Source organism: Mobula birostris, chromosome 27, assembly GCF_030028105.1.
Source record: "Mobula birostris isolate sMobBir1 chromosome 27, sMobBir1.hap1, whole genome shotgun sequence".
NCBI classification, from domain to species: Eukaryota; Metazoa; Chordata; class Chondrichthyes; order Myliobatiformes; family Myliobatidae; genus Mobula; species Mobula birostris.
This window is the reverse complement of record NC_092396.1, coordinates 33,995,192-34,008,727: the sequence shown is the minus strand read 5'-3', so window position 1 is coordinate 34,008,727 and position 13,536 is coordinate 33,995,192. Positions and strand designations below refer to the sequence as shown.

The 13,536-nt window shown below is 40.0% G+C and overlaps 1 protein-coding gene across 3 annotated transcripts in view; it reads right to left on the bottom strand.

Annotated features, from left to right (window-relative positions):
- The window catches only part of nphp4 (nephronophthisis 4), a 433,219-nt gene that overhangs the window by 33,002 nt on the left and 386,681 nt on the right, over positions 1 to 13,536 (bottom strand). For all 3 annotated transcript variants that reach the window (XM_072244772.1, XM_072244773.1, XM_072244774.1), the window contains 2 exons: positions 12,083 to 12,239; positions 907 to 992 (listed from right to left, as the gene is read on the bottom strand). In XM_072244772.1, the coding sequence (XP_072100873.1) occupies positions 907 to 992; positions 12,083 to 12,239 (243 nt within the window). The remainder of the gene's footprint in view (positions 1 to 906; positions 993 to 12,082; positions 12,240 to 13,536) is intronic.

Genomic DNA, 13,536 nt, shown 5'->3' with positions numbered 1-13,536 from the left:
TACCTGGGAATCCTGACCTACAACTACTTCAAGCGAAGTAATCAATATTGGATCAAAAATCCAGAATCCAGCCATCAGGAACACGCTGAATACTTGCTTAAGTAAGAGAAGAAGCCCATCACCTTGCAAACTACCCAACCTGTCAGTCAATTCCTAATCCTTGTGGAGTGTGTTGTTTCTATATTAGCCACCACACAACTAGGTAAACAAGAGTGAAGCAGTTATCTTCAATTCTTAAGGATTACCTATGCAAAAGAGTATCCATAGTCTCCCAAACCTCCTATTCATCCACTTCTAAGACAAGTATTTTCCAAGGAAAACGTAAACCCCGCAGTTCTCAATACTGAAGATCATTTACTAATAACACAATAACTGCAAGTTTACATAAACAGGCTGAGAGATTACATGACCACTTTGCAAATACATCATTTGCATTTTGTTTTAACTGCACATGATTCACTGCCATCCTCCAATGTTGAAAGTCATTTACCAATCACGAATGTCAATTATTTATTAAATAGGAAACGGCGATTCTAGCAATAGATCTTGCAAGTAATTTAAAAAAATCTTTATGACAAGCACATCATTTTTATATGACCTTTTTCTCAAGGGCTGATATGATACGCATACCAGTGGTTAGATACGTTATTCACACAATATCAACCTTTCTTCCCTCATTCCCCATTGCAATTTCTCACCCTCTCTGGTTTCTTTCATCTTTAAGCATGTACCATTATTCTTCCCTTATCATCTCTTCCCCCATCCATTTTTTGTACACAGCAAATCCCCTGGTCACAAACATACCATCTCCTCTGCTATTTTCAGGCACTTGTCTGCATAAATGCCCTACGATGCCAAAAGCATTCAAATATTAGAACTGCTAACATGAGTAAGACAAGAACATACCATTTTCTTTGATTCGCAAATGACATTTAAATCGCTGCAGCGGACATGGATTTGAAACTCCACAGGTGATGTGTGCACTTTCATACCTAGAAAATATCAAATGACGCTCATGAATTACACTGCGGAACCACAAATAAAATACAAACCTTGTTATTCCATTAATAAAAGATGCTATTTACAACGCCTATAAAAAGTATTCACCCCCCCCCCGGAAGTTTTTATGCTTCATTGTTTTACAACATTGAATCAAAGTGGATTTAATTTGGCTTTTTGATACTGATCAACAGAAGAAGACTTTCGTGTCAAAGTAAAAACAGATCTCTACAAAATGATCTAAATTAATTACAAACATAAAACACAAAACAATTGATTGCATAAGTACTTCAAGGTAGTATTTAGTAGATGCATCTTTGGCAGCAATTACAGCCTTGAGGCTGTATGGAAGGGTCTCTATCAGCTTTGCACATCTGAACACTGCAAATTCCCCTCATTCTTCTTTTGAAAAACTGCTCAGGCTCTGTTAGATTGCATGGGGATCATGAGTGAACAGCCCCTTTCAAGTCCAGCCACAAATTTTCAATTGGATTGAGGTCTGGACTCTGACTTGGCCACTCCAGGACATAATTTTGTTGCTTTTAAGCCATTGCTGTGTAGCTTTGACTTTATGATTGGGGTCATTGTCTTGCTGGAAAACAAATCTTTTCCCAAATCACAGTTCTTTTGCAGACTGCATCAGGTTTTCTTCCAGGATTTCCCTGTATTTTACTGCATTTTACCCTCTACCCTCACAAGCCTTCCAGAGCCTGCTGCAGTGAAGCATCCCCACGGCACAAAGCAGCCTCCACCATGCTTGACGACAGGGATAGTGTGTTTTTGATGATGTGCAGTGTTTGGCTTATGCCAAATATAGCATTTAGTCAGAAGGCCAAAAAGCTCAATTTTAGTTTCATCAGACCATAGAACTTTCTTCCGGCCGACTTCCGAGTCTTCCACATGCCTTCTGGTAAACACTAGCCAAGATTTTATGAGAGTTTTTTTCAACAGTGGTTTTCTTTTTGCCACTGTCCCATAAAACTGCGGCTGGTGAAGCACCCAGGCAACAGTTGTTGTATACATAGTCTCTCCCATCTCAGCCACTGAAGCTTGTATCTCCCCCAGAGTTGTCATTGGTCTCTTGGTAGTCTCCCTTACTAGTCCACTTCTTGCATGGTCAGTCAGCTTTTGAGGACGGCCTGCTCTAGGCAGATTTACAGATATGCCATATTCTTTCCATTTCTTGATGATTGACTTAACTGTATTCCAAGGGATATTCACTGACCTGGACATTTTCTTGTGTCCATCTCCTGACTTGTCTTTTTCAATAACCTTTTCACAAAGTTGCTTGAAGTGATCTTTTGTCTTCGTGGTGTAGTTTTTGCCAGGATAATGACTCACCAACAGTTGGACCTTCCAGACACAGGTGTATTTTTACTACAATCATTTGAAACACCTTGTCTGCACACAGGTATCCAAAAATGGATCTCCATTTAACTAATTATGTGATTTCTAAAACCAATTGGCTCCACCAGTGATGATTTGGTGTGTCATATTAAAGGGGAGGAAATACATATGTAATCAATTATTTTGTATTTAATATTTGTAATTAATTTAGATCACTTTGTAAAGATCTGTTTTCACTTTGACACGAAATTGTTTTTTTCTGTTGAACAGTGTCAAAAAAGCCAAATTAAATCCACTGTGATTCAAAGTTGTAAAATAATAAAACTCGGAAACTTCCAAGTGGGGTGAATACTTTTTATAGACATTGTACATATAATGAATAAATGGCCACAGAACATGAAATTTTTGAGAGACCAATTTGGACAGCGAAGGTGAATAGTGATGACATTTGTTGCTGTTAGTTTTGACATTCTTTTAGCTGGAAATGTCATTGCCCATTGTAAAACTGAGCCATTGATCAATAAAGCAGCAAACATCTCTTACCCTCTGGAGTCAACCACCAAATTGTCTTAACACCATCATACAGTATTTCTCAAATCTTTTAAGTATGAAGCTGAATCATAAATATCAAAAGCTTTATGTTCAATTACTGTGTTCAGTTGATGTTTAAATCACTGCAGCTGACATGGATTTGAAAGTTGACGTTTCAATCTTTACAGTGTAAACACAACATACAAATAGAATTAATAAATTATCTATTTAAATCTTTTTTATGGTAAGAGCAACTTGGACACAAATCTGAGATAGATTGAGCAACACTACTTCAGGGTTGACAACAGATTGACAATGGCATAAATGTGTGGATGAACTACAACAACTGTTCATTCTTGGCAGGAACAACAATAAGATAGTAACAAGGTTCAAAACTGACAATAGTCTGAAACTCAGCAAGGATATTTGTAACCAGAAGTAATGAAATGGCAGAAAACTGAACAAATACCTTGATTCTGTTTTACAAAGGAGAACAGAAATAATCTTCCAGAAATGTCAGGGGACCTTGAGTGAGGAAGGAAGTGAAGAATAGCGTAGTTTGCGGGCGGCGGAGTGAGCTGGGAGCAGAGTGAAGACTTAAGGGCTTCGGCTCAACGGGCTTAGGCGGAAACGGGCGAGGCGAGGAAGGTTTGGCATTCATTTTCTGTTGTTATTTGAGGAGAGGGGCAGTATGAGTGTGAGGGCAGTTTGCTGTTCTCGGTGTTGGATGTGGGAGGCCCTGGAGTCTCCAAGCCTCCCGGACGTCTACATCTGCGCCAAGTGCATCGAGATGCAGCTCCTAAGGGACCGCGTTACGGAACTGGAGCTGCAGCTCGATGACCTTCGTCTGGTCAGGGAGAGTGAGGAGTTGATAGAGAGGAAGTTGCAGGCAGGTGGTCACGCCGGGGCCACGGGAGGCAGACAAGTGGGTCACGGTTAGGAGGGGGAAGGGGAAGAGTCAGGTAATAGGGAGTACCCCGGTGGCTGTGCCCCTTAACAACAGGTACTCCTGTTTGAGTACTGTTGGGGGGGACAGCTTACCCGGGGGAAGCGACAGTGGCCGTGCCTCCGGCACAGAGTCTGACCCTGTAGCTCAGAAGGGTAGGGCAAGGAAGAGGAGGGCAGTTGTGATAGGGGACTCAATAGTAAGGGGGTCAGATAGGCGATTCTGTGGATGCAGTCCAGAGACCTGGATGGTAGTTTGCCTCCCTGGTGCCAGGGTCCGGGATATTTCTGATCGTGTCCAAGATATCCAGAAGTGGGAGGGTGAGGAGCCAGAGGTCGTGGTACATATAGGTACCAATGACATAGGTAGGAAAAGGGATGAGGTCCTGAAAGGAGAATATAGGGAGCTAGGAAGGGAGTTGAGAAAAAGGACCGCAAAGGTAGTAATCTCAGGATTACTGCCTGTGCCACGCGACAGTGAGAGTAGGAATGCGATGAGGTGGAGGATAAATGCGTGGCTGAGGGATTGGAGCAGGGGGCAGGGATTCAAGTTTTTGGATCATTGGGACCTCTTTTGGCGCAGGCATGACCTGTACAAAAAGGATGGGTTACACTTGAATCCTAGGGGGACCAATATCCTGGCAGGGAGATTAGCGAGGGCTACTGAGGTGACTTTAAACTAGAATGGTTGGGGGGTGGGAATCAAATTAAAGAGGCTAGGCGTGAGGAGGTTAGTTCACAACAGGGGGATGGGAACCAGTGCAGAGAGACAGAGGGGTGTAAAGTGAGGGTAGAAGCAAAAAATACTAAGGAGAAGAGTAAAAGTGGAAGGCCGACAAATCCAGGGCGAGCATTAAAAAGGGCCACTTTTCAACATAATTGTATAAGGGCTAAGAGAGTTGTAAAAGAGCGCCTGAAGGCTTTGTGTGTCAATGCAAGGAACATTCGTAATAAGGTGGATGAATTGAAAGTGCAGATTGTTATTAATGATTATGATATAGTTGGGATCACAGAGACATGGCTCCAGGGTGACCAAGGATGGGAGCTCAACGTTCAGGAATATTCAATATTCAGGAGGGATAGACATGAAGGAAGGGGAGGTGGGGTGGCGTTGCTGGTTAAAGAAGAGATTAACGCAATAGAAAGGAAGGACATAAGCCGGGAAGATGTGGAATCGATATGGGTAGAGCTGCATAACACTAAGGGGCAGAAGACGCTGGTGGGAGTTGTGTACAGGCCACCTAACGGTAGTAGTGAGGTCAGAGATGGTATTAAACAGGAAATTAGAAATGTGTGCAATAAAGGAACAGCAGTTATAATGGGTGACTTCAATCTACATGTAGATTGGGTGAACCAAATTGGTAAAGGTGCTGAGGAAGAGGATTTCTTGGAACGTATGCGGGATGGTTTTTTGAACCAACATGTCGAGGAACCAACTAGAGAGCAGGCTATTCTGGACTGGGTTTTGAGCAATGAGGAAGGGTTAATTAGCAATCTTGTCGTGGGAGGCCCCTTGGGTAAGAGTGGCCATAATATGGTGGAATTCTTCATTAAGATGGAGAGTGACATAGTTAATTCAGAAACAAAGGTTCTGAACTTAAAGAGGGGTAACTTTGAAGGTATGAGACATGAATTAGCTAAGATAGACTGGCAAATGACACTTAAAGGATTGACGGTGGATATGCAATGGAAAGCATTTAAAGGTTACATGGATGAACTACAACAATTGTTCATCCCAGTTTGGCAAAAGAATAAATCAAGGAAGGTAGTGCACCCGTGGCTGACAAGAGAAATTAGGGATAGTATCAATTCCAAAGAAGAAGCATACAAATTAGCCAGAGAAAGTGGCTCACCTGAGGACTGGGAGAAATTCAGAGTTCAGCAGAGGAGGACAAAGGGCTTAATTAGGAAGGGGAAAAAAGATTATGAGAGAAAACTGGCAGGGAACATAAAAACTGACTGGAAAAGCTTTTATAGATATGTAAAAAGGAAAAGACTGGTAAAGACAAATGTAGGTCCCCTACAGACAGAAACAAGTGAATTGATTATGGGGAGCAAGGACATGGCAGACCAATTGAATAATTACTTTGGTTCTGTCTTCACTAAGGAGGACATAAATAATCTTCCAGAAATAGTAGGGGACAGAGGGTCCAGTGAGATGGAGGAACTGAGCGAAATACTTGTTAGTAGGGAAGTGGTGTTAGGTAAATTGAAGGGATTGAAGGCAGATAAATCCCCAGGGCCAGATGGTCTGCATCCTAGAGTGCTTAAGGAAGTAGCCCAAGAAATAATGGATGCATTAGTGATAATTTTTCAAAACTCATTAGATTCTGGACTAGTTCCTGAGGATTGGAGGGTGGCTAATGTAACCCCACTTTTTAAAAAAGGAGGGAGAGAGAAACCAGGGAATTATAGACCGGTTAGCCTAACGTCGGTGGTGGGGAAACTGCTGGAGTCAGTTATCAAAGATGTGTAAACAGCACATTTGGAAAGCGGTGAAATCATCGGACAAAGTCAGCATGGATTTGTGAAAGGAAAATCATGTCTGACGAATCTCATAGAATTTTTTGAGGATGTAACTAGTAGAGTGGATAGGGGAGAACCAGTGGATGTGGTATATTTGGATTTTCAAAAGGCTTTTGACAAGGTCCCACACAGGAGATTAGTGTGCAAACTTAAAGCACACGGTACTGGGGGTAAGGTATTGATGTGGATGGAGAATTGGTTAGCAGACAGGAAGCAAAGAGTGGGAATAAACGGGACCTTTTCAGAATGGCAGGCGGTGACTAGTGGGGTACCGCAAGGCTCAGTGCTGGGACCCCAGTTGTTTACAATATATATTAATGACTTGGATGAGGGAATTAAATGCAGCATCTCAAAGTTTGCGGATGACACAAAGCTGGGTGGCAGTGTTAGCTGTCAGGAGGATGCTAAGAGGATGCAGAGTGACTTGGATAGGTTGGGTGAGTGGGCAAATTCATGGCAGATGCAATTTAATGTGGATAAATGTGAAGTTATCCACTTTGGTGGCAAAAATAGGAAAACAGATTATTATCTGAATGGTGGCCGATTAGGAAAAGGGGAGGTGCAACGAGACCTGGGTGTCATTATACACCAGTCATTGAAAGTGGGCATGCAGGTACAGCAGGCGGTGAAAAAGGCGAATGGTATGCTGGCATTTATAGCGAGAGGATTCGAGTACAGGAGCAGGGAGGTACTACTGCAGTTGTACAAGGCCTTGGTGAGACCACACCTGGAGTATTGTGTGCAGTTTTGGTCCCCTAATCTGAGGAAAGACATCCTTGCCATAGAGGGAGTACAAAGAAGGTTCACCAGATTGATTCCTGGGATGGCAGGACTTTCATATGAAGAAAGACTGGATGAACTAGGCTTGTACTCGTTGGAATTTAGAAGATTGAGGGGGGATCTGATTGAAACGTATAAAATCCTAAAGGGATTGGACAGGCTAGATACAGGAAGATTGTTCCCGATGTTGGGGAAGTCCAGAACGAGGGTTCACAGTTTGAGGATAAAGGGGAAGCCTTTTCGGACCGAGATTAGGAAAAACTTCTTCACACAGAGAGTGGTGAATCTGTGGAATTCTCTGCCACAGGAAACAGTTGAGGCCAGTTCATTGGCTATATTTAAGAGGGAGTTAGATATGGCCCTTGTGGCTACGGGGATCAGGGGGTATGGAGGGAAGGCTGGGGCGGGGTTCTGAGTTGGATGATCAGCCATGATCATAATAAATGGCGGTGCAGGCTCGAAGGGCCGAATGGCCTACTCCTGCACCTATTTTCTATGTTTCTATGTTTCTATGTAACATCAATAATGAGAAGGGAAATGGTGTCAGGGAAATTGATCGCAATGAAGCTAATATACCCCCAGGGCTCAGTAGTTTACATTCTAGGGACTTAAGGAAATGTCTAAGAAATAGATGGCATATTGGCAGTCAGAGTAACTAACATAACTCTGCTGTTTGAGAAAGAAGGTAGAAAGAGAAAGATTAGATTAGATGATTAACTTTACTTCTCATATGTACATCAAAGCATACAGTGAAATGTGCAGTTTGAATCAAGTCAACTCAGTGAGAATTGTGTTGACAACGTAGCATGACTACAACTCACTAAACTTAATCATTTGTTCTTGGAATGTGGGAGAAAACTGGAACACCCAGAGAAAAACCACAGTGTCACAGGGAGAACATACAATTTCCATTTTGGTGGCAATAACAGGAAGGCAGATCACTATCTGAATACTAATGATGAACAATGAGAGATTTGAAAAGAGGAAGCTGCAATGTACATTAATGCCCTTGTATATCGGTCACTGAACTCAAGCATACTATGCAGCATGTGGTTGAGAAGGCATGGGATATGTTAGCCTTTGCAGTAAGAGAATATAATGTTTAAGTAGAGACATCTTACTGCAATTACACAATTGTGCAACAACTGCCACTGTGATATCACATCTCAAATATTTACTTTGATAATAATCAGAATCAGATTTAATGTCACTGGCATATATCAAAGGTTCAAAGGTTAATTTATTAACAAAGTATACAACTCTGAAATTCTTCTTCTCCAGATAGCCACCAAACCAAGAAAGAAAAGAATAGCAGCACAATCATCAACCCGAAAAACCCTCCTCCCTGCACAAAAAAAGCGAATAAAAATAGAAAAGGCACATTGACCCCCAAATCACCCGTCCATGGGCACACAAGAAAAATGAGAATGATTGGGTAGAAAACACAGAATACATAAAACTATACCACTGAAAAAACTCTGTAGTCCAAGACCACATTCAAAACACGGAAAACCCAGGTTACATTCTCTGGGCACAGTGGCAGGCCTTTCCCTGCCAGCAGCGAGGGATCTTGTTGAAACCTACTAGATTTTGCAAGGACTGGATAGGATGTGGACAGGATGTTTCCTATGGTGGACGTATCCGGAACTAGAGGGCATGGCTTCAAAACTGAGGGATTGAAGGATAAAAGCATTTCTTTTAGAATGGAGGGATAAAAGCATTCCTTTTAGAATGGAGGAATTTTTTTAGCCAGAGAGTTATAAATCTGTGGAATGCTCTGCCACAGACTGTGGTGGAAATCAAGTCCGTGGGTATATTTAAGGTGGAAGTTGATAGTTTCCTGATCAGTCAGGGTATCAAAGGATATGATGAGAAGGCAGGTTGAGTGGGATCCAGGATCAGCCATGAAGGAATGGCAGAGCACACTCAGTGGGCTGAATGGCCTGATTCTGCTCCTATGTCTTATGGTCTTTTGGACATAAAATAGTGCTCTAATTATTGTTCTCCAAAGTTGCATCAATTCAGGTTTGTTTTTTTGCATTTAAGGAAGTAGGAAGAAAGAAAACAGGCAGCTATCAACCCTTATGCTGTAGTTGAAAAATTCCAGTAAAGGCTGGAGTATACATGAACATCTTCAACCTTTCACTGCTGTGGTCTGAGGTTCCCACTTGCTTCAAAATCATTCCAGTACCCAAGGAGAGCAGAGTGAGCTGCCTCAATGACTATCATCAAGTAACACTTGTATCTACTGTAATGAAGTTCTTCAAGAGGTTGGTTAAGGCTAGAATTAACTTCTCTCTGAACAAGGATTTGGACCTGCTGCAATTCACCTACCCGCCGCAATACGTCTATAGTGGATGCAATTTCACTGGCTCTCCATGCTGATTTGGAGTCTCTAAACAACTGCAAGAAAAATGTCAAGCTGCTGTTTATCAACTACAGCTCAGCAATCAAGACCAATGTTCCTTCAGTACTAATAACCAAGCTTCAAAACTTGGGACTCTGTGTACCTCCCTCTGCAATGGGATCCTCAACTTCCTTATTGGGAGATCACAGTCAATGCAGATGTGTAATTACATCTCCTCCTCATTGATTATTAACACAGGCCCACCTCAAGGATACATACTCAACTGCTGCTCTACTCTATTTACACTTATGACCATGTGTCCTGAACATCCATACTCAACAACTTGGCAGCACCATCTTCCCCTCTGCCATCAGATTTCTGAAAGGTCAATTACCCTTAGGAACACAACCTCATTGTACCTTTTTGTTTTGCACTATTTCATTTTTTGTAATTTATAGATTTTCATGTCTTTGCACTACACAGCTGCTGAGAAAAAACAATTTGATATCATATATCAGTGATAGTAAATTTGATTCCAATTTTGGAAGTATTATTAGAAATCGGAAACCACAAAAACAAGTCACGTAGATTTGGGAGACTGAAAGCTGTAAGAAGATAAAGAACCAACAAGAGCAAATGTGGGTTCTTTATCAACAGAGACTGAAGGACATACAATGGGAAGCAAGGAACTAGAAAGGAAATGAAGGAAAAAAATTGTATGTCTTCATGAAAGAAAACTAGAGAACCAAATATGTGAGCTGTTCTACTTTATAATGAAAAAAGATTAAGTTTTTCTTTTAGTATGAGAGGTTGGGAAATGTCACTGATCAAAGAAACCCCTGTGTACTTGTACGTTACTCACTATAAGCAAACATGGAGTTGCAACAGCATTTGAAAAGCAAACAGGTGTAGTATTTTTGAATTTGTTGAAAAAGATTTGAGTACAAGAGTGAGGATGCCTTATTATAATTATATATAATAATGGCCTGGTGAGATGCCTGCTGGAGTATGGTGTAAAATTTTGGTATCCAGGCCAAAAGAAGGATATAATTGCAACAGAGGGGAATACAATGAAGATTCAGTGACTGGTTTCTGGGATGGCAAGTCTGACATATGAGATCACACTGAGAAAGCCCCACCTTCTGAGTTCAGAAGGACTGGTGACCTCATTGAAGTGTATAGAATACTAGTGGAGATGCAGGGAAGAGTATTTCGCAGGCTAAGGAGTCTAGAAATGTGAGACGGTCATTTTGGATTCAAATGAGAATAAATTTCTGCCTAGAGTGTGGAGAACTCTTGAGTTCTTCACATTGGGGCTGTATGGAGATTCAACCATTGACTCTACTCAAAAAGATGCTGATAGATAACTGGATATTAGAGGAATCAAAGGAGATGGGGGTGGAGTGTTTGAAGTAGAACATTTGCTATGAAACTGTTGGAGAAAAAAAAGACTCAAGGAGTCAAATACTCTCCTTCTGCTCCATTTTCATATACTCTTATATTGCTAACGCAAAATGTTGGCACCATTTCTCTCACCACTAGTGTGCTGCTTGACCTGATAAGTGTTTCAGAAATTTTGTTTTAGTTTCAGGTTTCCAGCTTCGGCAATTTTTTGTCCAAGTTAGTTTACATTTATCTAGAGCTGGGGTTAGACCACTTCTGGTCTCCACATTACAAAAGGGCAAAAATATGGATAAATCACAAATATGATTCACCTGAGTGAACACAGAACTGAAAGGTTATTACCATCAAAAAATAAATGAACAGACCTGAACTCAGAATTTTAGAAAAATGAAGGTTGAAGAATGACATAATAAATGACTTAAAGTTATGAAGAGATTTGATGGGTAATAAAGAGAAAATATTTCTTCTAGCAGGAGGAAACAATAAACGAAGTTTTTTGGCTAAATCTAGCCAAAAAAAAATTAACAACACTTTTATTCAATATGTGGTTTGGAATTTTAAAAATGGATTATATAAAGCAAAGAGCACAGATGCATGTTATAAATGCAGCACTAGTTAAGTACATGAAGGAAAAAATAAGTGATTGAGTTAGATGCCTATTAAACGCTCATGTGGAGCACACTTACTATCATAGAATAATAGCTGGTCTGAATGACCTACTTCTGTTCTGCAAATTCCATTGTAATTCAAATGATGAAGTGCCAATCCAGTGCCCTGTGTTAAATCGTAACATTGACTCTTAATAACCATTTGTGTAATTAAGGAATTGTGTTTGTTTTCCTTATACAGCATATGGACCATATAGTTAAAGCTCTCCTTCTTTCACAGTGAAATCACTGGAAACAATGAAATAACGCTGAAAAATGGGAAATACGTTACACAGCCAGCTGCTCAGCATTAACTATGATAGCCCAATTTTCTGGTTCTACCAACCTATTCCATGCAGGCTTTGTGGGGACATAGGCAAAATAAAAAAAACTATGGAAAAGGCAAGAATGTATATGTGACCACATGAAACTAAACTTATTCTATGTCACTTTGTAAACACCATTACACTTGTGGGGATTTTACTTCAATATTAAGGAAGAAACATTTTTAATACATTCAATGGAAAATGTATTCAATAGAATATAATAACAATACCTTTCAGTATATGCAGTGGAGGAAGGCGGATAGATTTCTTCAGAAATGTAAGTTCAGGATGGTAAAAGCGGAACGTCTGATCAATTACATATGGCTGAGCTTCAACATTTACATATAGGATGGCAATTGGCTTCTGGTTTTCTATCTTAAAATAAACCTGAAATAAAATTAAGGAAAACTTTATTGTAATTATTTTAAAATTTAAGAAAATACAATGAATCTCAGACAATACAAAATTACAATTTGAAGTTTTGTTGATCAGAGCCAAATCTACCAGTGGGCTTCCTTGGTAAATTCTTTCTTATACTGTTTACAGAAGCAAAATGTACAAATTCTAGCTATTTATCATTCATTGCAGTTTATTCAAGTGAGACCACTACTGCCAATGATTCAGAAAGCCTACTAGATTTCTACTACACACAAAGGTAATTAATATTCTATAGCATCACATCACAAAGGGCAGTGGATAATATTCCCCTCTCTTTCAACATAACTAAACAAATTTATCAGACATTCATTTCATTGTTGACAGATACTGCCATGTACAAACTGAATGGAGTAGTTGCTCGTATGGAAACAGTACCATCCTCAAACTATAAGTTTGATTTCAATGTGTTAGGAGGTGATACTTGGTGTCCTATGTGATTTATCTGATTTAATTATTGACAATTAATTTAGTTAACTAAATAAATAATATTGCAATTACATTTACAATTTATAAGGAAGCTATAAATGAGTGGTTATAATAATTAAACCAAGTATAATATTTATAATACTTCATAGTTGACAGGATCTTTGATCTATTATATTTCTTCCTAAGATAGCTTACTATATGAGCAGAGGAGATGCACTGTCTGTCCTTTGGCCTCCTCGCAGTCTACCATCCAGGATCCCAAACATTCTCTCCAGGAGAACATATGATTCATTTGTCTCTTTTTCAACTTAGCTTACCATTATTACTATTAAAGATATGGTTTCTTCTGCACTGGGAGATCCAATAAACATCAAGTGATTGCATTGTAATCTGCTCAGTTGATTCCACAAATGTACAAAAGAACTGGTTCTGACACTTTAAATCTCCACCCTACTCAGATCAATGCTTCATGAACTATTCCACAAAGACTTAAAACAAGATGGAGGAATGGCATCTTTTGATTAAATACTTCAAAGACTACCAGATACACAATTTCAGAAAAATCTTAAACACTCCACAATACACTTCCTCCAGACTAAGTGATTTACATTCCACCCCAGAACATATGCATTACTGGTTGGACAAGCATCAGGTGCCCATCTCTAACTAAACTTAAAGATGTGGTGATGACTCTATTAAAATATCGGTAAAGTCCTGTTAAGTTGGTTACCCCAGGATTTTTGAACTTCTCTTGAAGATTAAATAATTTACTTTCAATTCAACATGATGTATAATTTGGAGGGTAATCTTTCGTTGGTGA